At 43.9% G+C, this 20,249-nt stretch overlaps 1 protein-coding gene across 7 annotated transcripts in view; it reads right to left on the bottom strand.

Annotated features, from left to right (window-relative positions):
• WWOX (WW domain containing oxidoreductase) overlaps positions 1-20,249 on the bottom strand; it is a 930,720-nt gene that overhangs the window by 874,886 nt on the left and 35,585 nt on the right. For all 7 annotated transcript variants that reach the window (XR_009491178.1, XR_003030202.2, XR_009491177.1 and 4 more), the window contains 1 exon segment: positions 748-854. Coding sequence is in view for 4 of the 7 variants with exons in the window: in XM_059876988.1 (XP_059732971.1) it covers positions 748-854 (107 nt within the window). In the remaining 3 variants the exon portion in view is untranslated.

The following is a 20,249-nucleotide window of genomic DNA, read 5'->3' as shown; positions in this document are numbered from 1 at the left end:
CAGGCACATTTCCACCCCCTTTGCGTGTGCATGCAAAGTATTTCCCCTGACATTTGCACGGCTTACTTCGCTATGTTATCAGGGCCTGGATCAAATGCCACAGCTTTAGAGGGGTCTCTGCTGACTACCCAAGCTGAAATAGTCCACGCTGTCCACTCCTGACCCCTCACTCTGCTTCACTGGCCTCCACTGCATTTGTAACAACCTGACATCACGTTAAGCTTTAATTATCCCTTTATGGTCTGTTTCTCCTACCTAGAAGCTGAGGAGGGCAGGTATTTTGTTTTATTTGATGCTATATCCTTAACCCCAAGAGCACTGACTGCCCTCAATACATGTTTGTGCACACAGGCGTATCAACACCCACATCTGCAAAGAGAAAAGCTAAGAGGAAAAACTGAGATGGGGCTAAAGTCTGCTCCCTTGTCATTCTAAAACCACATATAACCTCTTAGTCACACTCAAGGGCGTCAACCACATTGTTTTTCCTAATAAATGAGCTAAATGAGTAAACATTCTCGAACCTCTGACTAATAAAGCAGATGACATTGACAGAGAACTATAAACAAATTATGAACGGCTTGCCTGTCCTTCCATTCATAAATAAACAAAAAGAGTATGACTTTAACAACAAAGAAAACATTATTCCAAGAGCAATAAACTTTATGAACTGTACTAAAACCTTCAAGTATTTATCCCAGCATATGTATTTGACAATTAAAAAGACAAATATAAGCGCTCGCTTACCCATTCTCCTAGAATGCGGGACACGGCTTCATTGGCTCGCGTCATGTTCCTGCAGGCCAGGATCACGTGTGCGCCATGGAGGGCGAAAGATTTGGCAGTTTCAAACCCTGTGGTTTAAAGGAAAGTCCACATTAGAAAACACAAATGCAAAAGCACCAAGTCATGACGCTGAATGGCCTTTGCTGAGCACCTTATGCATTACTCTAGTGGTTCTCAACCAGACAGGATTTGCCCCCTAGAAGAAATCTGCAAATATCATGAGACACTTTGAGTAGTCAGCAAATGTCTACTGACTTTACTGTGGGCCAGGAAGCGGGGTGTACTACTGGTACCTGGCCGGTGAAGGCCAGGCATGCTACAGAACATCCAATACGGCGCAGGACAGCCCCACAGCAAAGAAGCATCTGGCTCAAATGTCTACAGTGCTGAGGCTGAGAAAACCTGCCCCAGGAACAGAGCGATTTCAAAGGTGAAGACCAACCTTAGCAGCGCTTGCGGCACAGCCAGCCTTTGAACCACTGCTCAACAACAGCCAGATCCTGTGCTCAATACAAAGAGTAAGGATATACAAAGACTGACATGGACAATGTCCTCAAAGAGTCCACAGTCTAACCAGAGAAACAAACCTGGAAAGTAAAACAAACACCTGCTAATAAGTCCCTGACAGGGCGCTCTGGACTATTTTAAATGTGTCCAGCACTTCTGCTTCCAGCAATGGCAGCTCAGTTTGCTAGACCCACACTCTCGCTGAGAACAGTTAGAAAGCAGGACAAAACCACACACACTCAGACAGACACGCACACACACCCTCTTTGAGGGCATCAGAGCAACGGTATGATCGAGAATCTGGGGGGCTGACATCTGGAGAAGCTGAAAGGCCAAGAGAGGTGAGCCGGCATCTGGTGCTTCTATACCCAGTAAAGACACTCTTCAAAAATAAACGGAAACAAGATTTTTAAACAAGCAAAAGCTGAAAGAATATATCCTCAGCACGTCTACAACAGAGGAAATACTACAGGATGCTTTTCAGATACGAGGGAAAGGACCCTAGACAGAATCAGGATTGCAGAAAACGACAGAGTAATATAAAGGGTAAACAGATGAAAAACTCTAAAGGATAATGGTAATAGTTTGTACATTTAACATACCTAGTGAGCATTACTCTATTGACAATAATGACACATAACCCAGGAGGTAAGTACTTGAGATTCAAGTATTCTAAGACCCCTGCACTGCCCAGAAAGTGCTAATTTATATAAGAACCTCAGTAAGTCAAAGATACAGGATGTTATCTCTACAATTACCACTGAAATAATAGTAAAATAATACAAACTTAACCAGTTAAGGAAGGGCAAGTAGAATAATTTTAAAAAAAAAAAAAAAAGGAAAGAAGAGAAAAATGGAATATAAAAGTTACATAGAAAGCCAATAATAAAGTAATATATTTAACCCCAAATATATCTGCAATCCCAGTAAAGTGAACTAAAAACTGCAATCATAACACAAAGACCGTCAGACTGAATAAAACATATATATATGTATACAAACAATACACTCCCTACAAAAGTGCATGTTTTGTTTTATATCCTTAAATATAAGGATAAAATATTAAAAGAATGGAAAAAGACATACGATGTAAAGATGAACCAAAAGAATTATAAGAGAAAAACCTGAATATTTCATAATTTTAAGTTCTAATCCATGAGGAATATGTGACAATTCTAAATTTATATACATGCACACATATGTCAAAAGTTGAAAGAATTAAGAGGAGAAATACACAAATTCATAATCAGAGTGAAAGACTTTAACGTATCAGTAACGTAAAAACAAGTCGATAAACAGGAACTAACAGAAGATTTCTGACTTTAACTGATAAACCAGAAAATATTAAATCACTGATAAACAGTGAAAATATTAAACACTGAAGACAACAGCAAAACGTGCACTCAAGTACTTAAAGGATATTTACCAAAACTGAACATGTGCAGGGCAACAGTCTCAAATTTCAAGCAAACATTAAAACTGTAAAAGATGCCCTTTGACAATAGTAGAATACAATTAGAAATCAATAAAAGATCCTAGAAAATTCCCATCTGGAAACTAAGCAACACATTTCTAAACAAAAAATTATGACTCAAAAAAAATTTACAATGAAAATCAGAAAATACCTTAAACTAAATGATTATAAAACTCCTACATATCAAAACTTATAGAACATAGCTAAAACCATGGAAAAAGGACAATCTATAACCATAAAGCTCTATACAGTCAGCAAAAGCAAGACCAGGAGCTGACTGTGGCTCAGACCATGAACTCCTTATTGACAAATTCAGACTTAAATTGAAGAAAGTAGGGAAAACCACTAGATCATTCAGGTATGACCTAAATCAAATCCCTTATGCTTATACAGTGGAAGTGAGAAATAGATTTAAGGGACTAGATCTGATAGAGTGCCTGATGAACTGTGGAATGAGGTTCGTGACATTGTACAGGACACAGGGATCAAGACCATCCCCAGGGAAAAGAAATCATTTTTGCAAAAAAGCAAAATGGCTGTCTGGGGAGGCCTTACAAATAGCTGTGAAAAGAAGAGAAGTGAAAAGCAAAGGAGAAAAGGAAAGATGTAAACATCTGAATGCAGAGTTCCAAAGAATAGCAAGAAGAGATAAGAAAGCCTTCTTCAGCGATCAATGCAAAGAAATAGAGGAAAACAACAGAATGGGAAAGACTAGGGATCTCTTTAAGAAAATCAGAGATACCAAAGGAACATTTCATGCAAACATGAGCTCGATAAAGGACAGAAATGGTATGGACCTAACAGAAGCAGAAGATATTAAGAAGAGATGGCAAGAATACACAGAAGAACTGTACAAAAAAGATCTTCACGACCCAGATAATCACGATGGTGTGATCACTCACCTAGAGCCAGACATCCTGGAATGTGAAGTCAAGTGGGCCTTAGAAAGCATCACTACGAACAAAGCTAGTGGAGGTGATGGAATTCCAGTTGAGCTATTTCAAATCCTAAAAGATGCTGCTGTGAAAGTGCTGCACTCAATATGCCAGCAAATTTGGAAAACTCAGCAGTGGCCACAGGACTGGAAAAGGTCAGTTTTCATTCCAATCCCAAAGAAAGGCAATGCCAAAGAATGCTCAAACTACCGCACAATTGCACTCATCTCACACGCTGGTAAGTAATGCTCAAAATTCTCCAAGCCAGGCTTCAGCAATATGTGAACCGTGAACTTCCTGATGTTCAAGCTGGTTTTAGAAAAGGCAGAGGAACCAGAGATCAAATAGCCAACATCTGCTGGATCATGGAAAAAGCAAGAGAGTTCCAGAAAAACATCTATTTCTGCTTTATTGACTATGCCAAAGCCTTTGACTGTGTGGATCACAATAAACTGTGGAAAATTCTTCGAGAGATGGGAATACCAGACCACCTGATATGCCTCTTGAGAAATTTGTATGCAGGTCAGGAAGCAACAGTTACAACTGGACATGGAACAACAGACTGGTTCCAAATAGGAAAAGGAGTTCGTCAAAGCTGTATATTGTCACCCTGTTTATTTAACTTATATGCAGAGTATATCATGAGAAACACTGGACTGGAAGAAACACAAGCTGGAATCAAGATTGCCCGGAGAAATATCAATAACCTCAGATATGCAGATGACACCACCCTTATGGCAGAAAGTGAAGAGGAACTCAAAAGCCTCTCGATGAAAGTGAAAGTGGAGAGTGAAAAAGTTGGCTTAAAGCTCAACATTCAGAAAACGAAGATCATGGCATCCGGTCCCATCACTTCATGGGAAATAGATGGGGAAACAGTGGAAATAGTGTCAGACTTTATTTTTCTGGGCTCCAAAATCACTACAGATGGTGACTGCAGCCATGAAATTAAAAGACGCTTACTCCTTGGAAGGAAAGTTATGACCAACCTAGATAGCATATTCAAAAGCAGAGACATTACTTTGCCAACAAAGGTCCGTCTAGTCAAGGCTATGGTTTTTCCTGTGGTCATGTACAGATGTGAGAGTTGGACTGTGAAGAAGGCTGAGCGCCGAAGAATTGATGCTTTTGAACTGTGGTGTTGGAGAAGACTCTTGAGAGTCCCTTGGACTGCAAGGAGATCCAACCAGTCCATTCTGAAGGAGATCAGCCCTGGGATTTCTTTGGAAGGAATGATGCTAAAGCTGAAACTCCAGTACTTTGGCCACCTCATGCAAAGAGTTAACTCATTGGAAAAGACTCTGATGCTGGGAGGGATTGGGGGCAAGAGGAGAAGGGGACGACAGAGGATGAGATGGCTGGATGACATCACTGACTCGATGGACGTGAGTCTCAGTGAACTCCGGGAGTTGGTGATGGACAGGGAGGCCTGGCGTGCTGCGATTCATGGGGTAGCAAAAAGTCGGACACGACTGAGCGACTGATTTGATAACCATAAATACATGTTGGAAGAAAATATGAGTTCTATTAAGTAAGCATCTATTAAGTTAGAGGAAATTTTAAAGCAGCTGATTACCTAAAGAAAGTAGAAGGAAGGTAATAAAAATAAAACAACCATAAAATACAGAGGGACAAAGAATCTGAAAGTGATTGCCTTGGGTAAAAAACAAATAAAACTGACAAAGTGCCAGAGAGACAGACAGACAGACAGACAGAGGAGGCACACACACTAGTGTGGACACCTGAGTGAACAAGTGAGCACACAGACGGCAGACATCAAGGGTGAACAAAAGGACCTCAGTCGGATTCTGCAAACCCTAAAATGATCTTAAGGTATAATTCACAACCTTACACCAATGGATCTAAGATATAGGTGAAAAAGACAAATTCCCAGAAAGACACCAGTTAAAAACTGCTGCAAGGAGAAAGAGAACAACTGAAAAAAAATCTGGATTTTTTAAAGAAAATTCTTCTGAAAACTCTGGATCCATTTGCCTTGAACAATAAAGTCTACCAAACATTTACGAAAATAAAAATGCCAATCTTACATAAGCTCTTCCACATAATAGTGAAAAACTCAACTATTTTTTGAGGCTTGAATTCATTGGTCCTTAGGGAAATACAAATTAAAGATACAATGAGATGATAACGCATATCTACTGCTACAACGGCTAAAATTTTTAGAAATTAAAAAATAAATAATGACCACACCAAGTGTTGGCAAGGATGTGGAGCACCTAGAACTCTTATATGCGACTGACATGAAAAGAGAAAGGAAGGGAGGGGAGGAATCTAATTTCAGAGCTTGACTATCACCCCGCTAAAGTATAAAATACCACACCTTGTAAACTGTGTGGAAAATCACACAGAATATACCACGACAAAGAAATTGATTCTACTGGAGAAGGCAGCAATGTAATTCAGCCAAAGCCACATCGGATGATCACAGATTAGTGTTTCCAAGATAACATTCGTATGTATGAACAATCAGAGTATCGTTATCTTACTGAGACTGTCACGTGAAGGAGGCAAGCACAGGTAGTTCATTCAAACCACTTCCGAGGATCTAGTCTTCATGGAGGCCAGACTATTTATATAAACTCGCTCTCAATGGAAGCCAGCACAGCACAGTGGAAAACTCAGACTCAGGAGTCGACACGTCTGTGTTGACCCAACTCTAGCTATTTATAAGCTATCAGACATCAGGCTGTGCCTTTAACCCATCAGAAACTCAGTCATCTTTTCTTAATAAAACAGGGAGTGAACAGTAACCACACACTAGGAGTCTAATGTTAACCATAGTCAGTGGGAAAACAAATGTTAACGGCAGATCCTTTCCAAAATCCACTTCAGCAGGAAGTCTGGAGCTTTCTCTGATTTGTATGAACTAGCAAATATAGCTGGAGAAGGCAATGGCACCCCACTCCAGTACTCTTGCCTGGAAAATCCCATGGATGGAGGAGCCTGGTGGGCTGCAGTCCATGGGGTCGCTAACAGTCAGACACGACTGAGCGACTTCACTTTCACTTTTCACTTTCATGTATTGGAGAAGGAAATGGCAACCCACTCCAGTGTTCTTGCCTGGAGAATCCCAGGGACGGGGGAGCCTGGTGGGCTGCCGTCTATGGGGTCGCACAGAGTCGGACATGACTGAAGCAACTTAGCAGCAGCAGCAAATATAGCACAGCCATCATGACTGCAAAAACTCTCTCTGAGCTCTGCTCCCAATAGCAACCCATGAGTTAACTAGTTTCAACACCAACTAGAACTTAAGGAAATTAGCTAGGGACTTCCCCGGTGGTCCACTGGCTAAGACTCCATGCTCCCAAGGCAGGGGGCCTGGCCTCAATCCTAGTCAAGGAACTAGATCCCATGTGCTGCTAAGACCCAGCACAGTCAAGTAAATAAGTAAATATTTAACACAAAGAAAGAAATTAGCCACAAGACCTACCACTCCATTTGTCTAAGTACCGGCTTAAGAACACACTTGACCTCCATTTATGCCAAGCTCTATAGCCCAAGATATAGTCATTTACCATTATATCAGTCCTGGGCATTCACTGAAGGACTGATGTTGAAGCTGAATCTCCTGATGCGAAGAGCTGACTCATTGAAAAGACCCTGATGCTGGGAAAGATTGAGGGCAGGAGGAGAAGGGGACGACAGAGGATGAGATGGCTGGATGGCATCACTGACTCAACGGACATGAGTTTGGGTAGACTCCAGGAGTTGGTGATGGACAGGGAGGCCTGGCGTGCTGCGGTTCATGAGGTCGCAAAGAGTCGGACACGACAGAGCGACTGAACTGAACTAAAGGACAACCTCCTGTACCTGAATCTGAGGTCAAAATACACACAAAAAATGCCAAATCTGAGATATCATACATCTCAATCTGCTTGCCTCCTCTATGGTGCACGTACTAAAAGGTGCTCGAACCCGCATCTTTGAGGCAAGAAACAATAACCCGAAATTCACTTATTTGGATCCATGACACCAATTTCACCCCTGTCACCAGTGAGCAAAAGGTACCCCAATCACAAGGGAAAGCAAGAGAAGCGAAACACCAGGTGTGTAGCCCAGCCATTTCAGAGCTGCATGGGCCCAAGCGTGGGACAGTCTACCTGACCAACGTGCCACACCCCTTGGGTTAATGACACGCTGACGGCCACAGGGAGGCCGGGTCAAGCGGCCAAGAAAGACTTCACTGGCAATCGCAGGACCTTTCACACCCAGATCTTCTTGGAAAGGAGGGACTCTGTGTCCCTATGAAGTCTCCAGGTCAGAGCAATCCAAAGAAATATTTCACATCACTTTTTCACCCAAGAGTATAAAAAAAGTCAGCTTCCCTGGTGGCTCAGCAGTAAAGAATCTGCCTGCCAATTCAGGAAAGACAAGTTTCAATCCCTGGGTCAGGAAGATCCCCTGGAGAAAGAAATGGCAACCCACTCCAGTATCTTTACTTGGGATATCCCGTGGACGGAGGAGACTGGTGGGTTATAGCTCATGGGGTCACAAACAGTCAGATACGACTTAGCGATTAAACAACATTAAAAAAAATTACATGGGGAGTGGGGAAAGATAGTTGAGGCAATGCCTCATCACTCATTAGCAAAATTAATTAATTGATTGTTTATTTATTTATTTGGCTATGCTGTGGCTTAGATGTAGCATGGAAACTCTGTGGTTAATACTGTAAGCTCCCAATGAATGGGGCCTGGGTTCAATCCCTGGTCAGGGAACTAGATCCCAAGAGTTCACATGCCATAGCAAACTTATTTTTTTTTAATGGATTGAGGAAGCATCAACACAATGCAGGGCCAAGGAGGTCCTCAGTTCAGTTCAGTTCAGTCACTCAGTCGTGGCCGACTTTTTGCTACCCCATGAATCGCAGCACGCCAGGCCTCCCTGTTCATCACCAACTCCCGGAGTTCACTCAGACTCACGTCCATTGAGTCAGTGATGCCATCCAGTCATCTCATCCTCTGTCGTCCCCTTCTCCTCCTGCCCCCAATCCCTCCCAGCATCAGAGTCTTTTCCAATGAGTCAACTCTTCACATGAGGTGGCCAAAGTACTGGAGTTTCAGCTTTAGCATCATTAGGACTTTATTTATCTAGTTTACCAGGATAACTGCAAATTCCTTAGAATCAGTGCCTTTTCCATCTCTGTGTCTCAAAGGACTAAGGTCCAGTAGGGTTCAATAAATACCTGCCAAAGAGATGAATGTCCTTACAGGTTGGCTAACAGGCTACAATTCTGGACTGTTTGAAAACAACCCAAGTTGTGAAAACACGGATGGCCCTCACACTTCCTTTTAGACCACAAATAAATACTGAAATCCTGCAAAAATACCAATCATGGCAGTTTTGAATGACACTATCAAGAAATCGGGGGTGGGGGGTGGGCGGGTACAGGGTTGGTGGGGGAAGAAGCATGCCCTTATTCTATCAAAATTTATTTTCCCAAACATGCCATCTCAATGTGACAAAATAAACAATGGCAGATGACTTTTTATTACGAAAAACAGCACATCTGATGCTGAGGCAGCAACAGGCTGTGGATACCAGTCTGCACCATCTCTCCTTCAGATGACTCCTGACTGTAGTTATGGTTGAACTATCTGTCCCTGCATCGTGTGAAATTACACTCTTCCATCTATCTTCTTTTATCTAAGTCATGCGTTACACATCGCAAGTCTACTTTTAAAAGCGGCAACGGACAATTACATCTTCTTAGCCTGTGCAACTGCCTTGGGAGCAAAAACAAAGCAGGGATATTTCAAAAGACGATGGTTTAACAGGAAGGACAATAACACTTTTATAGCAAACCATATCTCTTGCGTGTGGAGTTTTATAAAATTAAAAAAAAAAAGTTTAATAATGCTACCTACTGCTCAAGTCCAGGAAAAGCCCATGAGAATAGCATCCCTCACTCCGGTAATACCAAAGCTGATGACCAGTTTAATTAGCTAAATGCAGTAGTGCTAAGCCAATTCTGCACAGCGCCAAAGTTTGTGCAAAATAATGAAGGCGATGGTTTACTAAATTTAATGACCTGATTCATCTTATAAAAAATTAACTTTATGACAATGTTTAAATTGAACCAGCTTAACTGCGTGGAGGTGGCAAGAGTGTGTCCAGAGGAATATTTAAAGCTAATAATATCAAGGAACTAACAGAAGAGACTTGAAAACAACGGGCAGCACTGGTTTTCCAGCACTTGTTACGTATGATCCAATTGGAAAATCAAGTCGCCGTGGGGGTTTCATATCCCCCTGACCTAGGCTTCAAGCTTTGCATGTGAACATTAAAGGGAAAACATACTTCAAAGATATGAAATGCCTGCTTATCTTACACGAGGTTTCCTTGTCTAGAATCGAGGTCAGAAACTGGTGACCATGGAGTAAATCAAGCCCATGGACTTGCTTCCTCTGGCCCACATTTTGCCTCCCTTCATTCCTGTTTCTCTGTCCTGCCCTCTCTTCCATCCTTCTATGCTCCCTTCCTTCCTAATATAATCACTTGCCAGCATTAAAAAATCAGGGAGATTTTTTATCAATATATCCAATGGCAGATGTCCAAGTTCTCTGTAAAAGCTTACAATCAAACCACACTGGGCCCCGGATTCCACTGGTGATGAGCAGGCCCAGGAGCCACGGTGGACTAGACACGGGGTTCAAGCTCCCCTGTTGCCCATGGTCACCCTGGAAGGCTGGCATCACCCGCCAGACCACAGTAGACATCGGATGCTCAGATGCACGTCGTAAAGGGAAGAGCCCTGCTGGAGACGGGCTCAAGCCTGACCATGAAACTGCCTCAGTCAGAATCTTCATGTGTGATCTGCTGAATCTCAAAGGCGGCTTCACCCTGAGCTGGTTGAGATGCTGTTTAAGGTCCGTCAAACCCCACTCCATTAAGCGCGAGAAGGATGCTGGCAATGCCTTCAGACCAGCAGCAGCGCTCGGCTCGGCACAGGCAGATGCGTTGGCACCAACGCAGGGGTTTGGGTCTGTGGTGCTGGTCTCTTTACCCAGCTGCCCTGCCATCCCCTAGAGTCCCTCAGTGGTCACAGGAACGCTGGACCCAAAACTACACTGGGACCCAGGGGCATAAAAAGGAACCAATCAAGCCAAAAAAAAAAAAAAGACTGAGTGCGTGGCAAAATGAGATCAAAGACTGGTGAGGATTTAGGAGTAGAGCAGCGCCATGAATTACTACCGATGCTGCTGCTGCTGGTTCTGATCCACTGAAGACACCTCCGGGGACTCCCTGATGGTCCAGTGCCCAAGACGCTGCGCTCCCCACACAGGGGGCCTGAGTTCAATTTCTGGTCAGGGAGCTAGACCCCACATGCCTCAACTAAAGATCTGGTGTGGCCAAATAAATGAATAAATAAATTTAAAAAAAAAAGACACCTCTGGTTGTCATGCAAAAGATGGGCTACTTGAGGATACTGAAGCTTTGTAACCACTCAGAAAGGATGAGGTACCTTCTTATGCTCGACAGCCAAGGGGAAAATCAGAAAATCATTGGGAAGCAAAAAATGGACAAAGCCTGAATCTAAGTCTGAGGCAGGATCCAGGGTTGGTGAACGGTTTACCCAGACAGGGAACAAGGGGAGCAGGGGGGTTGGGGCTGGGGGGGGATGGAGCAGGGGCCACAACCAGGGAGGCTCGCCGGCAGGCTGGGGAGACAGAGACGGAGCCACGGATCCCCCAGAAGAGCCTCGGGCTGGGAAGCCAGGCCCACAGACACCGACGGAGCTCCCGCTCAAATCGGGCCACGGAAAAGGCCCTTCTCTTCCTCCGGTGCTACGAAGCTTCCTTCCGGTTTGAGTTTTCTAATTTTCTCCATATTGTGGATTTACTTGGGCAGTGTCCCCATTTACTGTAAATTATGGTTTTAATTATCATTTTTATTAAGATGCCCAAAGGAGCTTGGGGCTTACAACACCAGTAATTTCTAATGGGTTGTTATTATTAATTTATAATTGTGAAGCGCTGGAGACAAATGTTACTTGTAACAGTACACAATTAAAAGGCCACAGAGATGGTGATTCCTCTCCTCCACACCGTCCCCAGCCCTCCTATCCTAGAACATACCAGGACAGTGATACGGAGGAACCAATCAACAAGTTACAGAATCTTCCAGCACAAGCCAGCTCCCTCCCTGGAGAGCGACCGTCATGTACAGAGCAAGCCAACGAGCCTCATGTCTTTCATCCCGACTTGGATTTTGGGACAATTCAAATCTGGGGACAATGCTCATGTTAAGAAACCATTAGCTTTGCCTGGAGAATCCCAGGGACGGAGGAGCCGGGTGGGCTGCTGTCTATGGGGTCGCACAGAGCTGGACACGACTGAAGTGACTTAGTAGCAGTAGTAGCTTGAAGGATGTGGGTTTCGCCTACATTCTCCTAAATGCACAAGGACCGTACTTTCCTCACCGATCTGATGACTGTAAATGAAGCTATGGCAGTATGACACTGACCACGATGCTGAAATCTAATGCTCCCAGGCCATTTCCCATCAAGTCTGATACGCAGTCACTACAGCTCTGAGATCAACACCACAAATGCAGTGAACAGATAACCCTGCGAGTTTAAAACTCATGCTCGCTAAACACTAACCACACTCTCCAACTCTTAAGACATTATAAAACTACAGCGATCTCTCCGGGACCAGTTAAGTCACAACGAGCCCTGCTTTTATATGTGTGCGTTCTACACTGCTATATACAAGGATCACAGGTGACTCTTCCACACCCCTCAAAGGCGGTCCGAAATATAAATATTCACCAAAGAACAATGCCAATTCAAGCAGTGAGGACAGAGAAGCAGGAAAGGGCTGGTTTGCTCGGAGCACCTTTCTGAAGTGTCAACAGGCCGTGTTTACACACGGCAGTGTTTTATAAAGCTGTATTATCAATTCCAGCTGACTGCCCGGGATCCTCAAGAGGCAAGACTGACGCCAGGCTGCCGACCAGGGCTGCCACTGAGCCGGATGAAGAAGTTCTCACCTGACCTGCCAGGAACAGTCCAGATCCCAGTGTGTCATGAATCACAGTGAGAAAAGCACCCAGAGATTACGATTAACATGGTCCTTCAGCAGCCCAACAAAGACGCGCTAAATCACAGCTAAATCAAACAGCATCCGTGTCGGTGAGGATGCAGGACAAACAAGCAACCTCACAGACCGAAAGGGGAGGGGCTGGGAAAGGAATATAGAACGGCTCAACGTCTTTGGGGGTGACTGGACTATATCCAACTGTTCGTGGACAAGCCTTTTTGCCCAATTATTTCATAACCAGAAATGCAGCCAATAAATGTCCTTGCCCTCATGAGCTAGAATGTGAGAGGAATATTTAACCAGCCTTGTTTGTAAAAGCCAACAACTTGGAATCCACCTAAATATCCATCAATTAGGCAAAATAAATTACATAGCACGCACAGAAAAGAACAGGGTGAAAGGAAGAGGAGAAACCAGGAAACGTGCCCATGTTCTGTCAGTAAGAAAAAAAAAAATCAAGGTACAGATTAGCAGGTATGTATGGGCCCACTGGCTGAAGCCAAAATAGGGAACGTTCATGCTCAGATGTGTGATAATGTTGATTATCTCAGCAAAAGAGCTATTACTGGTCAGAGGCGAGGAAGACTTATTTTCCATATGATTAACATCTATGCTACTTCTGTTTTTAACACATGTGTGTAGAGCCTGTTAGGATAAGAAACTCAGAAAACTGAATGGTATCTCGTGGATCATTTCTAAGTCTTCATAAACTTTAATACAGAGAAATCAACACAAGGGAGAAAGGAAAACCTATTCTTACTCCAAATGATGCATTTTCTAGTCATCCTGATATTCAGAGAAGACTGCAGAGAGAAGGTGTGGAAAAGGCGGCCCTGGGAGTGGGGGGGAAGGCTGTGATTTCATGCTGGGTGCTGTGCTGAGTGCTTTTGGAAACTCAGCATCTCATTGAAGGTGCACTTCACAGAAGCCCTAAGAAGCATCACTGTCCTCATTACATACTCATGAAATCCCACAATCCCAGAGGTTAAGGGACTCACGAGATTGGAGGGCGAAAACCGAGAAGCATGACCAAGGGACGCAGCCTGAGCTCAAGGCAGGTGAGCCTTCAGACCACCACGCTTGCCACATGGGCTCAGGTCACAAACTTAGAGCTCCTCGAGGGCAGGAAAAACCAACTGTCTGCTAATGGCACCTGTTAAATATGACTCAGAGGGATGTCCCTGGCAGTCCAGGGGCTAAGGCTCTGCGCTACCGAAGCACGGGGCACAGGTTCAATCCGTGGTCGGGGAACTAGTTTCCGCGTGCTGCAAGTAAAGATCCTGCCTGCCACAGTGAAGATGGAAGACGCTGCAACTAAGACCTGGTGAGGACAAATAAAACTAAGTACTAAAAATACACACGTCTTAGAGACTTTGATATACATTCTTCGCAGCCATTATGAGGTATGTTTACATTTCTAGCACTCGCACAATGTAAGCTAAATGAGCAGCTGTCCTTCTGAAAGCAACAGAGACGGTGGAAATGCCACGGGCCCCCATGTCAACCAGCCTCCTGACGCTCATTTCTTTCCTGGGTCATCGTGTCGAGGCAAACAGTTTAGGCCTCGTCAGCTACTTTGTTACATAAAAGTACTTACTTTATGGAATCTGTCCCCAAACCGTGAGGCATTATCAAATTACCTTCTCTCATTTATTTAATATTTCATCACAGGGCTCAGAATTAACACCATTCTTTGCCTTCACAAACGCTTCTCTGTGTATAGGCCTGTGGGCAGGGAAAACTAATCCACAGAAATAAACCTTCTCTCCGTGTTCTCCAAGGTCAATAACGTTAAAGGACGGACTTCATTTAACTCTGCCTCTATGCTTTAAACCAATGAGTTGCGTTGCAAGGGACCATCTCAACACCATGGTCATTAGAGGTCATGCTCAAATTTTTTCTTTACTTTCTAAAAGGCTTCTGAGTCAGACTTGAAAGGACCATCCTTATAAAAATCAAAGATAAAGACCACCCTCCTTTAAGAAAAAAGGCATGCCATGTTGGATTTTTTTTTTTTAAACAAAGTGTGGCACTTTTACAAACTTGGCCCTGGTTCTCAGGAAGAAAAATAAAAACAGGATGAAACAGAAGAAGCAAAAACAAAGGCTTCCCAGTTCAAACAAAATTTTTTCAAGTCTAGTTTATTGGACATGGAGACCCCTAGGTACTAAAGGCCTCCAACAAGATAAAGCATCTTTCACTCACTGCCACTGACACAGCAAAGTACCCTGGGCTCCATAATTCCAAACCCAACACACCCTGTTCGGCTCAAGTTTATGTTCATTAGAAGGCAAGCCTTTTTCTGTAACAAATCACACACACACCACACACCCCATGGTGTCAGCTCTTCTAATTCCACAGGCACAGCACTATCTACCAAGAGAAGCAAAGTGCTTCTACAAGGTTACAAGTGGAAAGATCTACCCTGAAGTTTGGCCTTTTTTACTTTGATGGATGAATTTACAGCCACTTCAAGAGAAGAGAGCCCAGCTCTGCATGGCAAGCATGCCTGTATTATATTACTGAGCGGTTCGCTGTTTTCACAGCTGGGCCGGGATTTCCTTTCATGACAGTGGCCGCTGTTACCCGGGTCCTCTGTTCAAGACAGGGTTCTTTACGATTTGAAGGAAACGGCGCGGCTGCCTGGGTTCTGCACCCACACTTGTCCAAAGACAGACCCCTTTCTGTTACTTTCTTAATGAGCAAAGCGGCTGCAATCAGCCCGTCTGCCAACTCCTACCCGTTAAGAAGTGCTCAGGACAGAACAGTTTAAAAAAACAAAACTCTTCTCCAGTGAGAGCTTCCAGAAATGAAGTCTCCTCTATCCTACACCTTCAATGGCGCAATGTAACTTTTTTTTTTTTTTAATTTCTGATCAACCTTAGCCCTCACCTTTAAAAAAAAAAATGGTGTATGCCTTCCTCTCTTGAAAAGATTAAATTCTTTATGCTTCCAAAGTCATATGGAGGTGCTCAAAACTCCACGCTGGGGAAATTCAGCACTTTTCTGAGGCTCACTTTTAAAGGGCCCAAATTGACTTTTCATTCTCCACCGCCTTTAACTTTATAAGATACAACTTCTCAGAAGCATGACTTAAATTCAGTCATGAGAGCAAGATGCCCAGGAAGAGAGTTCTGTTCACTTTCTGCTCTCCGGGTGTATCAACGACCTGTCCTAAAATGGGTGACTCCTACAACACCCTCTGACGTGGGAAGAAAACCTGTAACCAGACATTCACTGAGACTGGTTCAGAAGCAGTGACTACTAAAATGAAAGGCACACTAAGGAGACAGAACATACAGCACTTTACACCCAACTGGGTGTGATGCAACAGCACCCACCTGAAGGGCAACCCTTGCCGTGCAGCCGCTGAGAAAAGAAGTGTCTCTGATTACCTGTATAACCAGACCACCCTCTCCCGGGACACCTGTAATATGATCATTTTAAGTTTTATAAGATCTAACCATGGCTTAGCTCTGTGTGTGTGTGTATGTGTGTGTGTGTGTGTGTGGTTTTTCTAAAACACAAATGCTGGTATCATTTCAAACCACTTGAAATTAGAAAAAAAAGTAAGTTTCTACTTCAGCTGAGTTTTCTCGTAATAGACAGTCCCCAGCAGTCCTAGGGGAGGAAGTCATAGAACCCTTCCCTTCCTTTCACAAGCCAAGGTGCCAGAACGAGACACAGGAAGTATTACAAGTTTGATGCTTACCTTTCCGATATAATACATGCAGTGATTTTACGGTGGCTGGTCCCCAGGGGCCATATAATTTGGAAAAGAAACTCTCCATAGCTTTTTAAGTTAAGAAGACCTGCCTAAACAAAGTTGGACTCACTGGAAGGGGAAGGGGAGAAGGAGCTGTCTGTTTCCCGGTTGACAACATTTTGTCTCAGAATACCGATGGGGGACTGGCGAAACACAGGGACTGTGAAATCCGTACGGCTCAGGGAACACGCGACCTAACCACCGTGCTTGGCATGAAGGGCACTGATGCACGCAGCGCCTCCTGGGGTGGAGAGGCTGGTTCGGCCTGGCGGGCAGCTGCACGTCTGCATCTGGCTGTCCTCACGCCGCTGCAGCCCCTGGGCCAAGCGGGCGACGGCAGGAGTCCCCACATGCATAACATGCACAATTAGGGATGAGGCTTCACTTGGATTCAAGGAGGAGCAGCACTCTCGGCGTCCCCTAACGGAGGACTCGGACTAGAGCAGGGCTTCCGCTCAGCCTCCAGGCCTGCAGGGTTCCCTGCTCTCAGCAGTGGGAGCACACGCGGCTGGGCAGAAGCCACAGAAGATTCCCGTGGAGATCTTCCTCCCAGATGAGTCAGCTTGAGAGGCAGGCTCAGCTCAGTTTTTCTCATTTGTCTCAAGCATGCAGGCTGCCCCTCAAGCATGCACCATTTCAGAGTCTCCACAGGTGGACCAGACTTTCTTCAGCATTTTGAGAGAGACGTAGAATAGGAAATGAACATGTAATCAAAGAATTTCTTGGAGGAAAAACAGATTAGGAGTCATACTGGTTGTCATGGACCAAACTGTGTCCCCTTAAAAATTCGTATGTGGAGCTCTAACCTCTGATGTGGCATTCGGAGTTGGGACCTTTAAGGAGGTGACGAAGGTAACAGAAGTTATAAGGGTGAGGCCCTGATCCCATAAGACTTGTATCCTCATACGGAGATAGACCGAGATGTGGGCACGCAGAGGAAGGACCACACAACGACACGGCAAGGAGGCGGCATCAGCAAGGCAGAGAGAGGCCACGCGAGAAAACCACCGTGCAAACACCGCGACGGCAGACCCTTGCCTCCACAAAATGTGAAACAACGAACCGCTGTCTGAGCCACCGTCCGGGGTGTCTGTCACAGCGGCCCCAGGAAGCTAAGACACTGAACTTCTACCAACCTCAGTGTTCATCCACGAAGGCAAATAGTGAGAAGCTGTGTTCTAGCAGGGCTCTTAGAAACACCTGATGAAATTCCCATGCAGAGACCTGGACAAGTAGCAAGTTTCAATGCAACAGGGTTCTTACTAACACAACATCAGCTAAAACGCTCTCCTTGTGATTTACATCTCAGATTCTCCTCTGGAAATCTAAACATCTGTGCAGGACACCAGACAGAATAAACGAACCTTAGCTTCTCTAGCAGCTGAGCTATTCAACCACTCACGGCTGGTGCTTCAACTTCTCCCAAGAAGCATTTACAGTACAACATGACAAACACCCATGTGCAACCCAGAAATTAAAAATGATGGGAAAATCAGGGCTTCCCTGGCAGTGCACTGGCTAAGACTTTGCCTTCCAACGTGGAGAGGGCAAGTTCCATCCCTGGTAGGGGAATGAAGATCCCCCATGCCTCATGGCCAAAAACACTAAAGCATGAAATAGAAGACTGTAACAAGTTCAATAAAGACTTTTAAAAACGGCCCACATTAAAAAAAAAAAAAAAAAATCTTAAAACAACCCCACAAACCTGTGAAAACCGGGACTTCTCTGGCAGTCCAATGGTTAAGAATCCCGCTTCCACTGCAAAGGGTGTGGGTTCAATTCCTGGTCAGGAACCAAGCCCTGCATGCCCCTTGGTGAAGCCAAAATAAATAGAAACGCTTGCAAATACAGTTTCCGGGGAAAGAAAAAGGGCAAAATAAAGGGAGAGGGGCTTAAAAAAGAAAACAGGACAATCAGTGGTTGCCTGGGGGGAAAAATGGGGAGGAGACTGACAAATTACCTGGGGCAAAGAAGCAGGAGGTTCCCCTGGAGGCTTAAATGTGGGTCCGGGTTGGAGGCAGTGGTTTCCTGGGTGTACACATTTGTCAAACGTCGTTCATGTATACAACTAAAACATGAGTTTTATTAATATGTAACTTATACTTTTAAAAAGTTGACTTTTTTAAAAAGGGGAAAACGTGCATCCATATCTTTAATATTAAAAAAAAAAAAATCTGATCTAACCAGGAATCTGAAGTAGGCTAGTTTCTTGAGCATTTAAATGTTAGTTCTGAGCTCCCTGGCAACCTTGGTAAAGGCAATAAACTGCCTTCTTTATTACATGAAAAAGAGCATACCAGTTCTTTAGGTGGGATGAGCTCTGTTTTCTTAACAACTCTGAAATTTTATCAGAGGAATCCTTAAGTGAGAAACATGTGCTAGAATAAACCAGGTGTGGTAAACACTTGTAAATTTCTGTGGCCCTGCAAGCCACGTGGTCTCTGCCTTCGCCTTTTTAAACGTGAAAGCAGCCAGAGACAGTAAGTTAATGAGTGACTATCTCTGTGTCCCAATAAAACTTTATTTACAAAAACAGACAGGGAGGGCCTGTAGCTGAGCCCACACACCAAAGTTTGCTGACCCCTGAGATAGACAAAGTACTTTTAATATTCAATTCTAAGCAGACCTGAAGCGAAACAAGGAAAAAGCATGGGAGGATACGAAGGTGACCTTGACCCATAGATGTTTCTATGAAAGAAAATGTTAATATCGAATAGTCACAACAGCCAAGTTCGGAACTCATTTGGATAACAACCACTGAAAAGTTAATTTTAGACAGTTTACGAGATTCTATAAAAGCATCTGTAAAGAGAATCTCATTTCAACAAATATAAAAGAAATTTTTTTAACACATTCAATTTGCCTCAAGATCTTACGGCACCGTCTGTTTCACCCTGAATGTCATTCAGCTTACTATAACTATGTCGGCTTCTCATTGCAAAGCCGGGTGTTTAACTATAAACTACATCCTGCCTCTCTCTCTCTGTGTAAAATTGACAAATGTGTTGTTTTTGGATTCCAGAATTGTGGAGAAAGCCAACCTAAATGAATTAAGATGACTAATGTGTTGATTCTGCTTCCAATCCAACAAAATGTTAATGTAAGAACCCATGTCATATGATGCTCTTTGTTTTAGTTCAAATTTAACATCAAATATTGAGTAAGGCAGTTTCTAAGTAAATTACTAAGCTGAAAATATTCCTTGGCGTAGCAAGAACTCCATCTTGCTTAAACAAATGGAAATTTGAACATCTTTGCTCAGATCAGCCTAAATAAGAAGTTAGAAAAATGCAAACCTCCGTTACAGGGAACAGTATTGATTTCATCTTTCCGTGGAAAGTGACACAACACTGTCTATCGAGGAAAAGGATTCATTTCAAGTGATTCACCCATAATCATGACATCAAGGAACACCCTAAACGCAGCCAATGCGTAAGTAAGATACTGTTTCTCTGGGTGTGCCAGGGAATTAATCACATCTAAGGTGAATGCAAGGAGATCCAACCAGTCCATTCTGAAGGAGCTCACTCCTGGGTGTTCTTTGGAAGGACTGATGCTAAAGCTGAAACTCCAGTACTCTGGCCACCTTGTGCGAAGAGCTGACTCATTGGAAAAGACTCTGATGCTGGGAGGGATTGCGGGCAGGAGGAGAAGGGGACGACAGAGGATGAGATGGCTGGATGGCATCACTGACTTGATGGACATGAGTCTCAGTG

Source organism: Bos taurus, chromosome 18 (genome assembly GCF_002263795.3).
Source record: "Bos taurus isolate L1 Dominette 01449 registration number 42190680 breed Hereford chromosome 18, ARS-UCD2.0, whole genome shotgun sequence".
Lineage (NCBI taxonomy): Eukaryota > Metazoa > Chordata > Mammalia > Artiodactyla > Bovidae > Bos > Bos taurus.
The sequence above is the reverse complement of the archived record's forward strand: the minus strand, read 5'-3'. Positions and strand labels throughout refer to the sequence as shown.